The sequence below is a fragment of the Rosa chinensis genome, chromosome 7 (genome assembly GCF_002994745.2).
Source record: "Rosa chinensis cultivar Old Blush chromosome 7, RchiOBHm-V2, whole genome shotgun sequence".
Lineage (NCBI taxonomy): Eukaryota > Viridiplantae > Streptophyta > Magnoliopsida > Rosales > Rosaceae > Rosa > Rosa chinensis.
Window position 1 is genome coordinate 19,713,462 of NC_037094.1, and position 20,950 is coordinate 19,734,411.

The 20,950-nt window shown below is 36.9% G+C and overlaps 3 protein-coding genes across 3 annotated transcripts; 2 read left to right on the forward strand and 1 right to left on the reverse strand.

The window, feature by feature from the left end:
- Window positions 1-7,066: 7,066 nt before the first annotated feature.
- LOC112179898 (non-specific lipid transfer protein GPI-anchored 7) lies at window positions 7,067-9,143 on the reverse strand. Its single transcript, XM_024318385.2, has 3 exons — window positions 8,710-9,143; window positions 8,537-8,572; window positions 7,067-7,467 (listed from the first exon to the last, which is right to left on the reverse strand). The coding sequence occupies exons 1-3, from the start codon at window positions 9,020-9,022 to the stop codon at window positions 7,370-7,372; spliced, it is 447 nt and encodes a 148-aa protein (XP_024174153.1). The 5' UTR covers window positions 9,023-9,143; the 3' UTR covers window positions 7,067-7,369.
- A 6,973-nt stretch (window positions 9,144-16,116) lies between these two features.
- Window positions 16,117-18,247, forward strand: LOC112179835. The gene is made up of 8 exons (XM_024318315.2): window positions 16,117-16,288; window positions 16,398-16,544; window positions 16,671-16,768; window positions 16,899-16,971; window positions 17,061-17,121; window positions 17,219-17,304; window positions 17,398-17,487; window positions 18,034-18,247. Exons 1-8 carry the CDS (start codon window positions 16,187-16,189, stop codon window positions 18,094-18,096), a joined length of 720 nt encoding a protein of 239 aa, XP_024174083.1. The 5' UTR covers window positions 16,117-16,186; the 3' UTR covers window positions 18,097-18,247.
- A 202-nt stretch (window positions 18,248-18,449) lies between these two features.
- On the forward strand, window positions 18,450-20,950 carry LOC112179836 (pectinesterase inhibitor 9). Its single transcript, XM_040511775.1, has one exon. It carries the CDS (start codon window positions 20,110-20,112, stop codon window positions 20,731-20,733), a length of 624 nt encoding a protein of 207 aa, XP_040367709.1. The 5' UTR covers window positions 18,450-20,109; the 3' UTR covers window positions 20,734-20,950.

Consider the following 20,950-nt stretch of genomic DNA (forward strand, 5'->3'; position numbering starts at 1 on the left):
GAAGATTTGTTAATATCAAGTAATTTCATTCACGTGCTAGTACCCTAGCAGTGTCTAAAGATAAGAAAATTCCCTAAAATGAAACTTCACATATAGGCACACACAAGAATTACACTAAAATATCGTTATCAATATACACATTATAATAAGGAGATACTATCCAAAACCATCCAACCACCATCGTGTGGCAATTGCCTCCCAGTAATTTTGTTAAAATAAATTTTGATGGATTTGTAAACATAAACTCTTCATCTAGGGGTTTGATCATTCGAGATCTCAATGGTAACCCTCTTGTTGTAGCTAGTAAAAGATTGGGGAATACAATTGTACCAATGGCAGAAGCAATAGCTCTTCGTGATGGCCTTATCAGCGCTCAGCAAAAACGCTATCTCAATGTCCAAGTATAAGGAGACTCTAAGCCAGTCATGGACTCTAAGCAAACTTTGTAGCAGATGCTATTGCAAATCTAGGTCACAATGCTTGTAATGCTATTCCTGGACCAATATGGTCCTTAGTGCAGCTTCTAGAGCTCTGGTATTCGATGTTGTAAACTCTGGTTGTCCAAGAGGCTTCCATCTATAATTAATAGTCTTTTTGTATTAAAAATATATATATACATTATAACTTATCAGCAACTCGATATGTATTTTTCTTATGTTAAAGGACAAATTTCAGTTTACCACCCTGTAATTTGCGCTCAACATCATATTAGTCCCACTCCTTTCAATTTCATCAGCAACACCCCTGTGCTCTCAATTTGAATCAACCTTGTCCAAAATTTGCCGAGACGTCCAAATTAGACGTTAAGTGATGAACTGGCAGCTACCAACTGATTGAGTGGGCCCACATGAAGAACAAAATTCCAATTATGACCCTAATGGGTTCCCATCAGACGCCTCCCCCTTGAAAACTTCGATTAACCTAATTTTGTTCTAAACCCAATCTCACTTAAACTCTCTCTGAAATCTGAATAAAGCAACAATCTATCTAGAGCAGAAGTTGCAGGTACAATTCTTGTACATGTCATGTTGGCATTCCCATACAAACCTATGCCAAAGTCCGTTTATTGATCTCGAAGAATCTCAGGTAAATACATCTGCATAAGCATGGGATTGCAACATGTGTTGGAATCCCCGAGTCAGTAGTCAGTCCTTTTGGGAGTCCATTTTTGGGAAGTAGGTTTCGAGTTTTATGTTATTGCGTTTTTAAAGATATTTCCAAGAGTTTTTCTATTGGAACCTCCAAATTTACTCACTTGACCTCTATGCTTTTTACACCTCTTATCAAATTTTCAAATACTAAATTTACTCACTAAACTTCCTCAAATAACCTCACTCTTATAATTTGCAAACAAATTATTATCTTTAAAATAAAAAATTTAGTTATTTCTATGATTTAATCACTCTATAAATTTTAACTAAATTACATTTCTTAATCAAACTTGAGTTTCAAAAATTAATGTCTAGTCAATAAGAAAATGCCATGAACTATTATATTTTTAAAAAAAAAATTCTATTTTAGCTGTGCAAAAAAAATGAAGAAATCATTTGTTTTTATTCTCAAAAACAAAAAAAAAATCATTCATTTTTGGGAAAAACTTATAAACAGTACCTGAATTACGGGCCACTAGTAACTTTCGTACCTCAACTTCAAAAACTATCACGATGGTACCCAGATTATCTAACACAACCTAACATTCATACATGCCGTCTACTTTGCCGTTAACGGTGTTAAATTTACAAGGGTAAATCTGTCATTTCACTGTTCATCTCTCTTACCATGGTACTGTTCATTTTTAAAAAAAATTTTCCTCTCCTCAGGAAAAAAAAAAAAAAAAAACAGTACCATGGTAAGAGAGATGAACAGTGAAATGACAGATTTACCCTTGTAAATTTAACACCGTTAACGGCAAAGTGGATGGCATGTATGAATCTTGGGTCGGGGTGAAAAGTCCAGGTACCAAAATGATAGTTTTTGAAGTTGAGGTACGAAAATTATTAGTGGCCCATAGTTTGGGTACTGTTTGTATTTTTTTCCCCTCATTTTTTAATGTTTATTTTTCCTGTATTTTTTGTACCACATGAGTAATTATTTAAATATTTTTATTATTATTATTTTTTTTTTTGTAAATATAATTAATTGACTTAGATTTAGGTCATAAATCATAAGAGGATTTATTTTGTTTTCCCTCATCAATATGCGTTCAACATATATATCATACATTTTTATGTCACATGATCTTAATCATATTTTTAATTCTTATTAAATATATATGAATGCTTTAATGAGTATGTAGTGAAATTGAAAAATGAAAATAGATAAGAAAAATAATAAGAAATACAATATAATATTATTGAATTGGAAAGTCTACATAAAATAAATATAATATTTTTTTGGTATAATTATTGTCCTTAATAGTCATTTTATAGTAGGTTATATATGTAATTTAACAATTCATAATAGAGTGAGGTCAAGTGAGCAGATTTAGAGGTTCCAATAGAAACTCTCTATTTCCAATTGATAGAATCGTGGTATTGAAGTCCTAGGAATTTTAGGATTTGTCTATTCCTAATTGATTTTCTTTAGAATTTGTTGGATATCTTATATTTAAAGTTCATTTCTTAATAAGAGTCTAATTAGGGTAGAATCTTTGGGGGTTGAAGATATATATTGCGTTGGCTCTGAATATATTGAGAAAAGGCATACGTTCATAGGGTGAGAGATTTTTGACGCAAGAATTTTTTAGCAGTCTTCCTTGGTTGCTTAAGATTGAGTCTTCATAAGAGTCAAAACACTTGGTCCATATATAGGTATTCTTGATCATTTTTCCATATGCATAAATTCTCTTGAGATCAGTAAAGAAGCTGTGAAGAAAGGAGAGCGATAATTGGCGATCGTTCAAGTGAAGAAGGAGTTCAAGATTGAAGACAAGCTTCTTGATAGTTTTGTCGAGTGAGTGTAGCAAATTGAGTGCTACTTGAGTTTTGTACAAAACATATCCTTTGTTATAAGTTAATTGTTCTTTTTGGGTTCTCAAGAGTAAGAGTCGTGCAGTGTTTTTAATCTCAACTTTGAGATTTTCATTGAGTAACCAAAAATCTAGTGTTCTGTGTGAGATTTTTGGTTTCTGCCCAGTAAAGATTGATACGTGCCTTGCAATCCCCATTTTCCAGAAAACATATTCTGTCCTTGTATTTTCAGAGGCCATAGCAAAGATCCTCACTCCCACTCTTTAACTCTCCACATAGACAAGGTAACAATAACAAGTTGAATAAAAAGCATAAAAGCCTCCATCCAAATCAGTTTCCAAAAATTTTTTTTTTATCATTACCTTCACCACGATCCTCAACCACCCGACCAGACCCAGATTCCACTACCCATTTCCCTAATTTCTACAAAACCCCTCTCACCTTCTTCCTTCTATTGCAATCCTAAAGGGCCAATGTAACTGACTTTCTTCACAGAAACACCCAGATGACCAGAAAGAAGCCTGACGAGGCAAGACGGTGGTTGTTGGTGTCAAGCTAGACTCGCACAACAAGAAGAAGAGGCAATTTCAGTGACTTCATGACACTTATGAGATTAGTGAATTTCAGTTTGTCTAGGTCGCCTGCATCACAACCCGACTTTCAACTTCTTTTTTTTTTTTTTGAAACCAGAAACAGCTTGTGAATTTCAACCAAAATCCAAACCAGATTCTACTAAAGATTGTTGCTTTCAATCCCAAAACATAAACAAAATGCTGCATTCATAAGAAGATGAGAAAATCAAACAAGAAAATTCCTAAAACAAATTTGCCAATACTGGAGTCTAATCCAATCCTCAAAATCCCAAAACCCATAACCAGAAAGCTCAAAATTGAATTAAGAAAGAGAGAAAGAGCAACATACCTAGTTGTCAATTCTGACACGACCCGATAACACAACTCGAAACCCCCACGAAATAAAGCTGGTTGAACCCGCACGATTAAAAAGCGGATCGCCCGTGGGTCAATCCGCCATAACCCATTTATTAAATGGGTCAGCCACGGGTCAACTCGCCAACACAAAGTGAACCCGTATAACCCGATTACGCTATACTTCTTCTTGAAATTTTAGACGCTGAGAGTATTTGATCATAGGATTAGACAATTTGAAATATTTTGCTTTATAATTATTGGATATAATTATTTATGAATTATATATAATTATTTATATTCTTCATCCTGTGGAGTTTTTAGTGAATTTAATCAATTTATGCATTTTTTTAGTTAAATGAGTTGCATTGTTAACCCTTAAATGGGTCATTTTGTCTAACATGACACGACCTATTTATTAAATGGGTTAAGCGGGTTGGTAAATAGGTTGGGTTTGAGTTTCAATTTTTGACACGATTATTAAATGGGTTGAGTTTGGGTTTGTATCTTGCGACACAATAAATACCTTGAACCGACACGAACCCAACCCAACATGACCCATTGACAACCCTACCTACAAAGCCAATTGAGAAAAGCCTTTCACAAACCCATTGATGAATCTGCAAAGCGATACAATCGTGTAGAGAGATAAATATCTCTTTCAACACTCACAGTCTCCAAATCGAGCTTTTGGAGAAGAAAATCTTCCTCATTTCACTCCTTACTCTTCCTACCAACAATGAATCGAATGAATCTACAATAAAATTGTAATCTTTACATAAATCAGGGAGATTTGAGTTTTTACGGACTAGTGGAATTGGATAGAAGACGACGAGGACCAATTTGAAGCTCCGGCTGTGGATGAGACCCTTGAGATTGTCGATTTCGGAGCAGAGCTCGAGCTACAGGGCCAGGTTGCCTGAAACCTGATCCCGAGGAGATGAGGATGGCAATGACGATAGCGACTTTGGTCCAGTGCTTGAGAAGCCAATCGCGCTTGCATATTCCTGCGGGAGGAGTGGCAGCGAAGGAGGAGTTGCTGGGATTGGGCTTGAGGGGAGGTAAAAGGAGGAGTCGCCAAGTCCTCGCCTTCTTCTCTACTCAAACTCTTTACCAATTCAAATCACTTCTTCTGCTTTTAGTTTCCATCAAATAAAAAATCAGAACCGTTTGGGCTCCTAAAATCCCAATTTTTTTTTGCCATTACGATTTTGGGAGAAAAATGATGTGAAATGTCAAATTTAGCCCTCTAAGTGGACCCACGACAGTAGTTTGTCAGTGCCAGCTCAACACTTAATGTCCAATTTGGATGCATGAGAAGATTTTGGGCACGATTGAGGGAAATTGAGAGCACGGGAGTGTTGTTGATGAAATTGAAAGAGGATGGACTAACATCACGTCGAGGTCAAACATCAGGGTAGTAAACTGAAAATTTTCCTACGTTAAAACTCAAATACTTTGTATGTGGTCGAGCTGATCATCGTCGTCCAAATTGTTTAAGAGAGTGGTGCATGAACTAATAAATATGACCTGAGAAGGACAGCCACGAGACACTTGAAGATGACGATATCAAAGTGTTTAGTGTAACTATAAACTAGATAGAAAAAGCTTGTGCAGTTGTGCTTAATATGAAGTACGGATTTCATCATAAGCAAAGCCACTTCCTTTTAGAATCTATACTTTCCTAACCACCGAAGTAATGCCATTTCTGTGTAGGTAAGGGCCGGTGAGAGCAGCAATAAAGAGAAATGCTATTAGAGATCGGAAAGGAAGACTAAGGCTTAGTTTGAGATTGCTGTGCTGTGAGAGGAAGCACTTCCGAACTTGCTGTGAGAGGAAGCACTTCCGAACTTGCTGTGAGAAGAAGCAGCTGAGTGTTTCGTAAACTATTTTGAAAAGTGCTGTGAGAACAAAAAGCAATTTCTAAGTGTTTGGTAATTTACAGGACAAAAGTGATTTGGCTGGGTATAATTATTAAAATGGTCATACATGTTAAGATATGCTACTAAAATACATATTTTTGTTTTTTGATTAGGTAACCATACCAAATAAAAAAATTTCTCATGTATTATCCTTGTACCCTTGCTTTGACTGAATAAAAGATTTACTTTAAATCCTTAAATATACATATCATGTTTTACTATTACACAAAATAAGTCCATAATATTTAGACTCATTTCCCAGAACCATTACACAAAATAAGTCCATGTAATTGGACTAAATTTGTTTTATATTCGTTTAAAACGATAATGAACATTAATGAAGAGTTTTCTTTCCTTCCATCTCTTTCTGGTCGAGATCCATGCTCAGGACCCATTTCTAATCATTCGCCAGCACACATTTCAATTCATGAGCTACGAAGAACAGGTAACTATTGGAATTGTATGGTGGAAAATGGCCAAAACCTTTGCCCATTAAAGGATTTGGCTCTATTTATTACCAGAAATCCTGAATTTACTGGGAATTTGATTAATGGTTCCTCAGTTCTTTGGGCGAATTCTTGGAGAGATTGGATGAATTCGCAGATTGTGTAGAGAGAGGATCAATTAATTTATAAATTGCTTAAATTGATAGAAGTATGGAAAGAAGGAAATAGACGGGTACTCAAAAATTCAAACAAAGTATTACTTCAATATATCGATTGAGAAAGAAAAACCTGCAGATCAACACATACATGGTAATACTTCTAACTGATGAGATGGAAAAGAGGTTGTAGTTGACAGGCTAGGAGAGAGAGGAAGAGGGACAATAGAGAGAGAAGAGAAAGAAGAGGGCAGGTTGGTAGTTACAGAAAAATCATTTAATTGTACCGCTTCCTCGAGATGGTTTCCGCAGAAGCAGAAATGAAAAGCACCCTAGTGCTGCTTCTCATTTTTCGCTGCCACCAGAAGCGCTTCCACCCCAAAAGCAATTTCTGCTACTTTGCCAAACACCCTTACTAAATTGTAAAAGCACTTTTAGGCTCAAAAGCAGTCCCAAACTGGGCCTAAGCTCTGAGATGAAGTATATAGGCAAACTTTTTGGTTACTAGTATATAGGCAAACTTTAACTTCAAATTAGTAAAACCAACTTGGATAATTTAGATGGATTCTGAACACTCTTCAGACGAACAGGGCATCAAATGTGATCCATTTTTGTTAAATACAGTTTCGCGGTTGGATTCAGATACAAATAAGAGTAGAGAATCCATTTCCCCTTTACAAACCACATTGAGTCTCACCCATTTGCAGCAAAGATTGATTCATTACTAATACTATAGAAAACCATCACGATATAAGCACGAATTTGGTCAATGGTGCTACCAAAAGCACACGATCATAAGCAATGACCCAAGCTAAAAATGCTACTCAAATAAATTAATCTCGACCAACAAGAAGCAAATACAATGAACTCCAGTTTCTGCTCTGGACCCTAATACCAAAACGATCTTTGCCTTATTTACTCAATAGACTATAATTATCGGCTGCGAAAAGACTAATAATACATGACGGAAGCCCAGAATAAGAGCAGAGCAGGGAGTCCGGTCCATGCAATCCTGCCCGAACCACTGCTACCATCACCTCCCGGTACAGCTGCAAGATGAATCACAAAAGTATATGAACACAAAGGAGACTGCCACTTCAATTCAATAGTGATATCTGTACATTATTGTTGACTCATTCTTTGACAGTTTAAGTATTGTAACTCGGTGATTGATGTTGCAGCTTTTATTGCTTCAATTAACCCAAGAAACCCTAAATGTACCACCCACAATGGTATATTGTATAATACATAAATCCAATAATCAAATCCTGTGACTTTGGTCCTTGGAGAAGAAGAAGCTTCAGCATTCAAAAAAGCATGACATATCTTAATGAGCACTAAATTTAACATCTATTTTCTAACAAACTCTACATTTTCAGAAACCTAATAATTATGAAGACGACCCATGAAACCTGCCAAAAGGTTAGAAAATTTTCCATGCTTTCACATCTTTAATACGGTGGTCAAAATTGGAAGCAAGCTCCTTGCCAAAAAAAAAAAAATTGGAAGCAAGCTGAAGTCCCAAACACATGCCTGGGCTTCTGTCCTCTTCTTTGTTTTGGCCAAAACACTCTGTCCTTTACCTACTTTTATACACTAATCGAATTTTGGGGACTATTAACTATTTAAAATGTTCTAAAATAGGGAAAAGTGACGACAATGATAACGATCCAAGTCAAAAACCATGAAAACTCTCTAATTGGTGACCTAATTGCGAATGAAGCGTAAGCCTAAACTATTGCTCACAGTTAATAATTACCCGGAAAATATATATATATATATATATGATGTTAGGACTTCAAATATACATTTTTTTTTTTTTTTGTGAATTCCAAATGATTATTGTTAGACAGCTCGATTATCAATTTGATAAAAATTAGTTAGAGTATGTCATGAAATATTTTTGAATTGTGCATTTCACAAACAGTTTTCATTGTCAGAATTTCAAACTTGATAAAAGATAGTCTATCATGTTACAAGATTAATTAAAGTATTTATTAAGACACCCCTTATTTCATGTTAAAGAAGACTAATTTGATAAGAGGCCATCTAAAATATTTTGTGTCGGAATATAAATGTAACATTAAAAGGATTTTAATATGAGAAAAAGTTTGGTACCTGAAGGTGGAGAAGCAGTTGGTGCTCCCAGGATAGCTGCAAAAAGCCAAAAACCAACAGTAAAACATTAGTTCACACTAGTTCATACATAATAACCAAGATCTGAAAAGGGTGTGCATAGAAATCCAAAATCAACCTCAAAAAGTGTGCATTAATTCATCATCAAACCATACCTTTGCACTGATCAACACCGACAGAGTCGACGCCGCAAGCGTTGGCAATTCTGAGAGCCGAGGTGGTGTTAGCGCCCACGGCCTGGAGAAGTCCGGGGGTAAAATAGAGATTGCACAGGCAGCGGAGCTGGGTAGCCACGGTCTGTTTGATGGCGGTGCAGCAGGTGGTGGATGGTTGGTCCGTGTTGTTGAGGTAGTTTGCACAAGGCACCAGGTCATTAGCGCAGGTCGACTCTTGTGCCTTGGTTGGCGAGCCCAACAAGGCCACCAGAACCACCATGGCCGTCAGTGTGGATATGTTCCAGGAACCCATCAGTGAGAACCTCCTGTTTTGCTCTCTCTATTATTGGGAGAGGATTGGTCTGCTCTGGCTTTCTGTCTGGTTGCCTTGTGAGTCTTCTTTCCCGTTTGTGTTTTGGTTACACGGCTGTGAACCTCTGATTACTTGTGAGGACAAAGGAGATTGACCACGTGGGTTCATGGAGCGTTGATCCACGCTCTCCGTAAGTTTTGTTCTAATTATTTCCCAATTATTTTCTACATAGTTTTCCTTTGTTTTTTTTTTTTCTACATCATTTCAACACTTGAATGATCCCGAAATTGTGCGTCAGCTAATTAAAATATAAATATTATACACACATATATACATTTTCAAGAAACTTAAGTGTTATCTAAAATGGGAGAAGATCCTCTCCTGAGCTAGTTTTCTAGCTGAGCTTCCTGACCTTTTCATCTTATTCCGCCATGTGTCTAAAAACACATCTAACGGCTCCTATCTATTTATGAATATACCTTCATCTCGTCTCTCTCTTTTTCTCTTCCATCTCGATCTTCTTATCTTCCCAGAACACAAGTTGAGGCACATGCTCTTTCTCTCAGTCTCTCTCTCTCTCACTTGTATATGTGGTTAGAGACTCAGAGCTCCCATAACCGCCATGTTGTTGCACCTGCTCCGGCTTCGAATTCCCATTCACAACCCCTTGGAGAATCAAATAGAAAACAAAGTAGATAACCCAGGTCTCGAAAGAACAACCTCAAAAGATTCAATTTTCATCTTCTATTTCTTAGAGATTCCGGTTGATATTTAATTGAAAATACAACCTTAATTTGGTCTGGGTACTTGGGCAAGAAGAGAAAAGAGTGAATGCCAAGGGTGAAATCTGAGATTCAATTCTCATTTAGAATTGATTTTGCTGAGGTTCAATGGATTGAATTGAAGGATTATAGTTTTACCAAAGGTTTGATTTTATGTTGATGATGAGTTGAGGTTCAATCTCAGATTTTACCCAGAAATTGGTTTATTTTCTCATAAACAGAAACAAATCAAATCAGAATGAGATTTGGATTACTGAGGTTCAATCTCAAATGGTTGAGGTTCAATCTCAGTTACCCGTGTTCTTGAGAACTCAAGGATTGTTTTTATTTTTTGGGTCTGTATGAAATGGAACAGAGCAAGGAAGAAAATAAAAAATATCAGAATGATCATGAAGAAAGAGATCCATTCAGTGGAATGGAGGTGGAAGACTGAAGTTGATTAAGACGAAGAAGAAAAGAGAGCAGCAGTGAGAGTGAGAATGTTTTGGTCCTGTTACAACCGTTGGATTAAGCTGCAAAGGGTCAAATAAGTACAATATAACATAGGAGCCGTTGGATGTATATTTGGACACGTGCCAGTTAATGGTGAAAAGGTCAGGAAGCTCAGCTAGAAAACTAGCTCAGGAGAGGATCCTCTCCCATCTAAAATATGAAGAGCAGACCCAAAAAAAAAAAAAAAAATTCTAAAATATGAACAGGCCAGTATTAATTAAAGTAGTTGATTATTTATTTGGTGGTTCAGGAACAATAAGGGCAAGTCCACCGGTCTCTACTTGACCGAGCACCAGCTCAGAATTGATGATGTGTTGCCCAGCTGAAGGAATTTTCATCTTCCACCGATGGATTCTTCACCATCCAAAACTTGGCTTTGCATGACCAAGGCGAAACAAAAGGGCAAGGCCCTGACTAAACTCCTGACCAGTCAAGCAAACGCTCCAGCTCGGCCCACCCCCCACGTGGCTGACGTCAGCCACTGACTCCATCTTACCAGACGGGCTGGAGAAGAGAGTGGACTGCACGGAAGAAGCAGAAGTCGCCTTTCCGCGTGGGGGTCACGATTTTATCCTGTAGTGCCAGACAGGGAACCATTCGTCCCTGTCTGGCACTGCGCCACGTGTCCAGCAGCCGTTGTATGAGGAGAAATTTGATTCCAACGGTCCTTTAAGCTGTATGAACAGTTAAAATCGATGAACAGTTTTGACCGGTCAAGAAAAAAAACTGGTGGAAACTCATGTCCAGTGGCAGTGAATAGTAACTTGACTGGTCGAATTCTTGACTTCTCGACTTTACCTTTTCTTGACTACGGGTGAACTTGCTCTAAAGAATAAAGAGAAATGTGGATGATAAAAAAAAATGTGAACAACTTTGAACCAAAGAAACCTTCACTTGATTTCCGATTTTTAAGTAGGGCAGGACACAATCTGGTTGAGGCAGTACTGAGATTGGTAAAAACGTTACACTGTATTTATTGTATGTAACTCAAATTTTAAATTTTACAGAGAGTCTCGAAATGACAACTGAGTTAATTGGCAAGCTAAGACAAGTCCAAGTCTGTTGTTATTGCTAGATAACATTTATAGCCAGAATATAGCTGAAAGCCAACTTGCCCGGGTGGCAGGGGCTTGCTTGTGTCTACAACATTAGAGATATATATTTTTTAATTTTTTTTTAATATTAACACTATTCTTTCTTATAGCTTTAAACTTCAAAGTTTTAATATATTTTAAGTTTGAAAATTTTTTCTAAATTATTATTTTATTAAAATTTTGATATATAATAAATTTTTAATTTTTTTCTTTTGGCTTCACCACCAAATTTCCAATGGCGTTAATAATGAACATTACTTGGGGCATTAGATTATGCATATTCAGCGTGATTGATGGCACGGTTATGATCGCTTCATTTAGCTGATATATGAGCAGTATTGTGATGTTGAATGCTTCTCAGGTTCACATGCAAATTTGGCATCATGTAGAAGTTCTGTGGAAATTTGGACAAATAAACACAGAAAGGTAAATGTAACAATCGGAAAATAGAGAGGACATGCGTAAAATTTGGACCATTTTTTTTTTAAACATATTTTCCCCTTAATTGAGGTCTTGCATCGAAACAGAAAATAATATTCTAACTCATGTAGCATTTGGTAATAGGGGAAGTCTAATTTTGCCAGCATTTTTGAAGGAAAGTATTAGAATAAGGGAGCTAGCTAGGGAGGGGCAAAGAGAATGCAATGAGACAGGCAACACTTTCTTCCCAAAATAGTAGAATGTGTATGTGAAACTATTCTACAATACACCAGTACGGCAATACATGATAAACATCACGTTTTATGAAATCATATATGTTTTAACAATTGATTCAATGATAAAAAAAAATTTACACGTATGTAGATGTATGTATAGTTATTGTTTATATGTACTTTTTGATATTTACTTGAATCATTAGGTGATTGAATAAATGATTGTCTATCATATTGAATCACACTTAAATTAAATGATTTTGAAACGCCATATAGAATTGGCGACCAACTCTCATTGCTCTCAAAATGCACAACATAATCAAATTTATCGGACTTCAATTAGAGGGATAAACATTGGATTGACAATACTCCACTTGATTTATGCATATGATGTGTTTGACATATGCACGGATGGTATAGATTTGAACTGTCAACGTATTATTTGGTGTTTCTATGTATGAATTTTCTTCGGAATCTGCAACTCATTATTTTAAGAGAAGATGACTAGTATACTTAATTAAACAAATTATGTTAACAACTAATGACACCATCACACGTGTCCAGTGGCGGAACTAATATACGGCCTGAGGGGGCTCCTCCCCGAACATTTGTCTACATCTCAACTGAATCAGCTATATCTTGTACAACTACTTAGAAGTTGGCCTTCATTTAATCGTTGGACCCACATGCTTCATTTAATTCCACCCTGCACACGTCCTAGAGTAGTTGGAGAGTTGGATGATTACCAAATAAATATGGTTTTTTTTTTCCCTTCAAATTAACGACGGCGAACACTAATGAACAGAAAACGGTTTTCAAACAATCAATCCGATCCTAGCTCAGTTTTAGACAGATCAAGCATATAAAATACTTTATTAGGTTATGTATTTCTTATGTTCTCATTGTTTGATGTCGATCTCAAACTGATTTGGATTACACAGGTAATAAAAGGAATCATTTCCTCATGAATGACTCGGATCCCCAAAGCAACAGAACAAAACCCGCATCGGTACGGTTCGTGTGCATGCGACTGTGAAATGTGAATATAAGACTGGGAATTGTAACCTAGCTAGCCTTCCTGCTGTCGGGCTCCGGCCGCTTACGTGCTTAGAAGATTAACACTCGATCGAGGAAGACGAAGTCAGCATTTGACGAGGTAGTACCTGCCTGCCTGCCAATACCATCTCTGTCTACATATGGATGCAAATGATAATTTAGGTCATTGCCTCGCTCAACCAGGACGTGAGACTAAGCCAGCTGGCAACTTGTCACTTAACGTAAGAGAATGATTAGGACATTTTGTCACTTCATTTATGACAAGTAGGACCAATAATTCTCTTAATTTTTTTTTTTTGGGTGATTGAATTAAGAAAATTAATGTTGTTTCTGGTCAATGATGTACGAGTAGATGATCGACTTTTGTAAAGCGGCATGTTTTTGCCGGATTTCTTCACCCTTTTAATTAGACAAAGATAACTTGCTATTAAACGAAACAAAATTTTTAGAAGATGAATGCACCATTGTTCCCTTCAATGATGAAGTTAGTGAAATCTCTAAATTATAAAGATTAGATTTTAGTTTTTATAGTGAAGTAGTGTTTACATGCAGTGATTTAGGGTTCTTATGATAAGAATTCATCCTTAATTAAGTTGTACTGAGTAGGTATCCTTAGAGATTGATCATCATAAAGTGTCTTTTCCGTTAGGTTGATTCACCATGAATTGTGTAGAAACTCAAAAATAACAGAAGCAAGTAGTTGCGGGGAATATGTTCACCGTAGTTGATGGAAACACAATAAACGACTCACACCAAACACTAACTAACCAAGAGAAAAAATAGAGAAAACTTCATTGATATCTCAATGACTTCTACAGTTCTACTTCAACAACAAAACTAATTATCCTATTTATTGGGAGTCTCATCACAGATTATCAAAAGAGTACTACATGAAGTCTCTAGACTGAAACATTAAAACTCAACTACCAACTATCTTGGAATATCAAAGGTTCACAAACTAGAAAACTCTAGACAATTCAAAAATACTAAGTAGATAATAATGGGCTTGGTTTAATTGCCAACAAATCATACGGGCATATATAGTTCGTGACCGAAGATGTTGAAATATTCTGGGCAAACCATACATTTAGGTTTGATTCTCACCGTTGGCACTTATGGTTTCACCTTGGAGTTTTGCACATAATGAGAGAGAAGGTCGTAATCTGTAAAAAATAGATGAAACAAAAATGAATCATAAAAAAAGGGAAGACAGCATTGTAATGATCAACGCTTTCACATAGGATTATGATGGATTTGAACTTTGAAAGTAGGCGGTCAATGATTCTAGGCGGATAGATTGTGAACGAAGAATTACTGCGACCCTAACATATAAGGAACCAAAAGAATAGTGATAGACAAAGTTGTGTAAGAAAGCGAGCAACAGTCTTGTTGAAATGTGGATGTCTTCTTGTTTTCTTGTCGTGATCATATGTATTATTACTTTGAATGCTTGTTGAAGAATTATTGTTTTCTTGTTTCAAGCTTTGATTTTATTTTGCTCGATGAGTTGTAGTTTCAAGTTTTGATTTGAATGCTTCCGTGAGAATAGAGAAAGAACAAAGCAGGCTGATAATGAAGTTAGCTGGCATAGAGTTGGATAAGAAACGATCAAACAAGATTGAAAAGCAGAAAACGATTAACGATGATCTCGCTGCGTAATTTTGAAGTTTATCTTTTGATTGAAGGAGAAGTCATTTTTTTTTTCTTTAGGAAACGCGCTTGTGCGACTAAATTTTAAAATTTAATGTTTGTTTTTCTTGGCCAACTTTGAAGTTATGCTATTCTTCAAGCTTGAGACGTCCCAAAATTACTAGACGTTCTAAACTTAGGTGAGAGTTGCTATCTTGTAAGCAATCGATACTCATACTTGCACTAAATTCACCTAATTCTCTCGTTAGGTCTCTCGTTAGGTAACATGATTGGGTTTTACAGGTTATGCTAACCTATACCATTAGGTAAATGGACAAAAACCCTTTATTAATTAGACAGCTTGCTTAAGAGTTGTTTGACATTTCTCCATTTTGAACTAGAATGAACACATCTACCTTCTATTTGAAAGATAAAAATAATGACTCGGAAGAGTCTATATCTATTAATAATCAAGAAAAAGTTTATCACACTACGTAAAATATGAAGCCTTAACTCAACTACAAAATAACAAAAAAAAAAAAAAACAAACAAATAAACAAAATCTCCGTAACCCACTTTTAAGAATGGCAAAGAAAGACGACAAGTGAGTTAGGAAGTCACTCAAGTCCTTGCCATAGAATGAAGCAACAAAAATAGAAGGGGGAGATCACACAAAAACATTAAAAAAAAAAAAAACCACTAATGACATACCGACATTATAATCCCTAAAAGTTGTAAAAACATTTTCACTTAGTTACTTTTTCGAAAAAATATGAAAATATGAATTGACACATTGTTAATATGTCTCAAATAGTTCGTCCAAGCTCTTAAAAACCCCATCGGTGAGCCGTGACCTGTTGGTTAGCTAGCCTAACTAACACTGTGGAGGTCACGAGTTCAAATCTCACTGACATTAGGGATGGGGTGGGGTGGGGAGTTACATTGTCGTCTAAAGTAAAAAAATTAAAAGCCCCAATAAATTGATCAGTTAGAGGTGTTCACGTGATGGACCACAGATTTAGACATTACCTTGAGCTATATACGCCTCCTCTCCACAACCCTAGCCTCCCATATAGCATCAATAACCACCAGAATTTCCGGTGCACTTATTAAAAGACAAAATTTAAAATACTAAAATCAAAATTTAAGTACTAAAAAAATAATGTGGATTGTAAAATAAGGAATGCGGATTTCACTTTCTTAGAACAAGCATCAATATCGCCAAAAACAGCACCATATTCCGCCGATCCCAAAAAGCCCGACCGCTTCGTGCTTGGGCCTTCAATGTCTGCAACTCCGCACGTAACCGGCCCAAAATTACTCAGATAACCGTTGCATTTCCCGCCACACATAAAGCTATATTTACCTTCTCTGCCACCCAAAGGGGATAAGTGGGATAACAAATCCGAAACAGAGCAAAAACCAGAGGCTGAGCAGAGCTTCAAAAATCAAAAACCAATGGCAGCTCTAAGCATTGGCATCGCCACCACCAGCTCCGCCTTACTTTCAAAGCCGACACTCCGCCGTTTCAGGCCCACAAGGATTTCCTGCGTCGCCTGGGTAACCTTCAAACTCGATCTGCCTTCTCCAATTTCAAAACCATACATCCTTCTTTTTATCAAGTCTTGAATTTTTTTTCGAATTTAATGGTGTTGCTAAACCAAGGAAGGATCCAGAAGGTATACTCGGGCCGCCGCAGACCGGCCACATAGCCCGAAAAGAGTTCCAGAGACGGCTCGAAAAGGACTCCGATGCTCGAGAAGCCTTCGAGCGCCAAGTCATTGAAGAAAAAGAGCGCCGTCGAGCTGTCAGAGAAGTGAGTTTGAGAAGCTGGTTTTGAATTTTGATTAATTTGGTATCTCAGTTTTGAAGTAAATAAATATTATTTTACTGTGTTTGTGATTGTTTTGTGGTTTTGTGTCTTTGTTTGCTTGCTGTTAAGTCTCGAGTAGCTCCAGATACTGCGGAGGGGTTGATCGAGTACTTTCTTGATACTGAAGCTAGGGAGATTGAGTTCGAGATTTCGAGGTTGAGGCCAAGGTTGGTGATTTGAATCCATTCCCTTATGAACGTTCTTGAAAATGTGAATGTTGGGAATACGTATACGTATGAAAAATGGAAGAACACATCAAATTTTTACTCTTTAACATATTAAATATGTTATGTACAGATTGAACAAGGAATTTTTCTCGCACCTAAAATTTGAGATAGGTCAGCTACGGTTTGCGGTTTCAAAAACTCAGGTTCGTTACTGAAACTATACTTTAGCGGTCAATTTCTGCACAACTTGAATAATGGATTGACAGTGTGCATTTGATGGTGGTTCGTTTAGGATATGGAAGATAGGTTGATTGAGCTGGAAGCATTGCAGAAAGCCCTGCAGGAAGGAACAGGTTTGTTAAAGTCCACGCACTTTGATGATGAAGAGTTCACCTCGTTGTTGCATGCTTACTGAAACTGCCAATTTTTTTTCCGCGTTTTCTGTTACAGAAGCGTATGATAAAATGCAAATTGACCTCGTTAAAGCCAAGGAAAGTCTGACCAAAATCTTGTCATCAAAGAATATCAAAGAAACTGTACGTGATGCTATTTTCACTCATCGACTTTGAAGTTGATGAACACTTTTGTACTGTGTTGCTCAACTAAGTTCATTATTCTTGACAATGCAGTTACTGGAGATGGTTGAAAGCAACGAACTTAATAGATCCTTGTTGACAATTCTTGATGAAAACATAGCAAGTGCACAGCAGGGTAACCAGGTAATCGTCTCGGGAAAGAATCTTCAGATTTCCCCATATAGTTTATGGATCTCATGGTATTGTTTGCCTTTCCAAGTTTGAGGCTTCAGAATACCTCATAAAACACACCATCTTCGCCTGAACGTGATATTACGTACTAGCTTTATGCCACATATAAATAATACTAATCATGAAACTTGGGGTAACAGATCTTCTAATGAAGGTACCACAAATGAAAATAGAATGTGCAAGGAGACACTAGCTCATAATCACTTAGCCCACTGCAAAATGATATGGTGGTTTAAACGTAGTGGAAGAAAACATATTTCAGTCCTCATTTTTACCCCCTGCCAACTTCTCAATGTTCTTAACTTCATCATAGAGTAATCAGGTAAAAGTCTTCTTTATGTAGCAACCACTGTCCACTTGACCTATATACCAGTCGTGTAGGTCTTGGAACAAGAACATAAAAACACACAAAAAGTTGCTGTTAAATCTTATTCAGTTACTGCATCAATGGTGAACCAAGTCAGTAGATTTATTTCAATGTTAACTTATGACTTGCAGAAGCAAGCAGCGGACTTCATGGAAAAGCTTCGTGGAGCTGTTCTCAAGTACATGACAGTTTAATGATGAGTTGGTACATATTATGTGCCTAATGAGTATTTTAGACGAAATTTTGGCAACTTTGATAGTTTGATCTGTCTATATTGTGTTGCAACACTAAATTCGATAGATTATGTTTTTCTTTATAAAAGAACAAGATAAGCGTAAACATCGAGTATACTTTTGTATCAATACATGCTTAAGACTTGGAATACTATACATATAGTGATGTTCTAGAATCTAGATCTCTATACAAAGATAATCTCAAAACACAGAATCATGAGAACAAAAGATAATGATACAGTAGTTAGGCCAGTGTCTAGGATCTGGTAGGATGAGACAATAGGGCTCATTCAGGTGGTAATTTTTCAAAAAGGAACAACCTTTTATTGTCAAAAAAGGAAGGGAATACATAGCGTCGAGTGTAATATCATGGTCTATTAGGCTTCATTTGGATAAAGTGATTTGAAAGAAAGGATTAGACTTGACGACAACAGAAAGTTTAGAGAATAGAAGGCTACAGAACATAACTAGATACCACACATTTGAAATACCAAGAAGCAAGGAATCATTAAAAGTTGTTCTGTTGGTTTTTTCCCTATTCCATTTTCAATAGTGTGTATATATATATATATATTTTTTCCCTTTGTTTCTACGCTGTCATATTATTTAGCTGATAAGTTCATTAAAATGAGAAACTAACAATGGGGTTTGAACTTTGAGTCCTTGAGAAGCAGTGATCCGAGAAAGTGGTCACTGAATATTTGGTTGAGAAGTGGTCACTATTCTGTAAAGCACTCGAGAGGCAAAAAGTGACATGCCAGTAGTACAATGTCAGGACTGAGTGCTTTCTTTAACATGTTTGCTAATGCCAAGCATTCTCTCATATCATATAGATGCTCTTCGAGGCTGGGAAGTCTGTTCTTGAAACATGGAAGGGGACTCAGTACTGTAAGCATTGGTCTTCTTCCTCTAAAATTAGGTGCAAGAACAACAGACATTCTAACTTTGGTAGATACACTCAAACTGTTTAGCTGATTATCCAGGCACAAGGACTCAGCTAGGTTTTCAAGCATGAAATACTAGATTGTCCTTTTTGTGTGCGGTCATTCGGCTTTTTACTGAGTGCGGATCTTCCATGCGTCTCAGTCATTACTTAATTGGCTCCAGTAGAAAAGTATTTGGGGAAATGTAGTAAAACTATGAGTCAATTAGATTCGATGTAATATAGAATTATGAAAAAACCAGAATCGTTGGTATATTTTATTTCCAGCAAGTGCCTAACCTTAGTGGACGGTCTGCCTCAAGTTAGAGAGTAGTGACCTAAGCTGGATCTAAACAATGAGCCTCATACTTTTACTTGACATATCATCACTTTTCTGTGTGTGCATTCAGAACCAGCCTATGTTTTTATACTATTATACTAATTATGTATGAGGGTTTTAAGCAAGTTCTGATTTAGTCTGAGTAATTTTTCTGTATCATGAGATGCAAATATTGCTTTACATCCTTGGATATTATCGATAGTTTCTACCTAATCTCCCTGTGTTAGTAGTTCCGTATTTAGTTATCATCTCACTAATTGTACTTGTTATTCATTAGACCATATAACAGCATAAGGTGGAAGTCAGACTAATTACTTGGACCATTTAACAGTATCTCAACACTAAATTATTTCTAGATCATATGCCTACTGGCCAAATCTCAAATAATTTGTTCAAATTAATGTAATAAAGTACATAGATTAGGTGCTTTGGGGTTGCAAAGGGTTAGGCCTACATTTACTCCATTACGGTACATATCAGAAGAAAACTGGTGAGCTTAACTTCCTTGGAACCAAACAGAGTTCGAAAAAGTAAAAGAACAATAAAGAGGGATGAGAAAACGGAAAGCAATACAAGTAGCTCAAGAGAAAAGTAGGCATGTGACCACTTTTATTTCATATCTCCAAAAGAAAGACTAAACCCTTCTTAATTCTCTCTATAAAACTCTCAATACCCTCATTGAAATCCTTCATCTCCTATATCCTTAGCAAACATGGCAAGACTTGGTTTGATTTCCTTACTAGTTCTCTTCCATGTTGTTTGCCTGGTTGGTAAAGCACACTCAACCCCTCCTAGACACTCAAGTTCCACTAAATTCATCGAAGCTTCATGCAGAGCAACCCAGTATCCAGCTCTTTGTGTTCAATGCCTTGCAGGTTATGCACGCTCGATTCGACAGAGTGAAAGACAGCTAGCTCAGACTGCTTTGGCAGTGAGCCTATCCCGGGTGCGGAAAGCTGAATCCTTTGTGGCCAAGTTGACTAAAGTCAGGGGGATCAAGCCTAGGGAGTACAGCGCTGTGAAGGACTGCATAGAGAACATGGGGGATGGCGTGGACCGGCTTGGCCAGTCGGTGAGGGAGCTTGGACATACCGGTCGGGCCTTTGGTCAGGAGTTCATGTGGCACATGAGCAATGTGCAGACTTGGGTTAGTGCTGCACTCACTGATGAGACCACTTGTCTTGATGGGTTTTCAGGTCGTGTTATGGATGGAAATATCAAGGTTGCTATAAGAAGAAGGGTCAATAATGTTGCTCAGGTCACTAGCAACGCACTGGCTCTGGTTAATCGCTTTGCTGCTAAACACAGGGCGGCCGCAGCTGCCAAAGAGCCCTAGATCTAGTGCAAGTGAGTTTAGGGGTTATATGTACATGTGACATGGTATTAGTAAGGTTTGTGACTTCGTGCCTGGCCTAGATTTTGTGTTAGAGGGTATTGTTGTTGCTTGTTGATGTGTAAAATGACAACCTTTAAGTTTTGCACCAGTTAAGCTTTTGTTTGACTGAAGAAGATCCTCCCTTCTAATTAAAATGTCTGAAATGGTTTCACATTTA

Bases quoted from the DNA above. Each gene is read 5' to 3' on its own strand.
- LOC112179898 (XM_024318385.2), bottom strand. From the start codon at position 9,022: ATGGGTTCCTGGAACATATCCACACTGACGGCCATGGTGGTTCTGGTG. The intron at 8,573-8,709 runs GTATGGTTTGAT...GGCTTTTTGCAG, and splicing joins CGGTGTTGATCAGTGCAAAG to CTATCCTGGGAGCACCAACT. The intron at 7,468-8,536 runs GTACCAAACTTT...TTCATCTTGCAG, and splicing joins AACTGCTTCTCCACCTTCAG to CTGTACCGGGAGGTGATGGT.
- LOC112179835 (XM_024318315.2), top strand. From the start codon at position 16,187: ATGGCAGCTCTAAGCATTGGCATCGCCACCACCAGCTCCGCCTTACTT. The intron at 17,122-17,218 runs GTTTGTTAAAGT...TTTCTGTTACAG, and splicing joins AGCCCTGCAGGAAGGAACAG to AAGCGTATGATAAAATGCAA. The intron at 17,305-17,397 runs GTACGTGATGCT...TTGACAATGCAG, and splicing joins CAAAGAATATCAAAGAAACT to TTACTGGAGATGGTTGAAAG.
- LOC112179836 (XM_040511775.1), top strand. From the start codon at position 20,110: ATGGCAAGACTTGGTTTGATTTCCTTACTAGTTCTCTTCCATGTTGTT.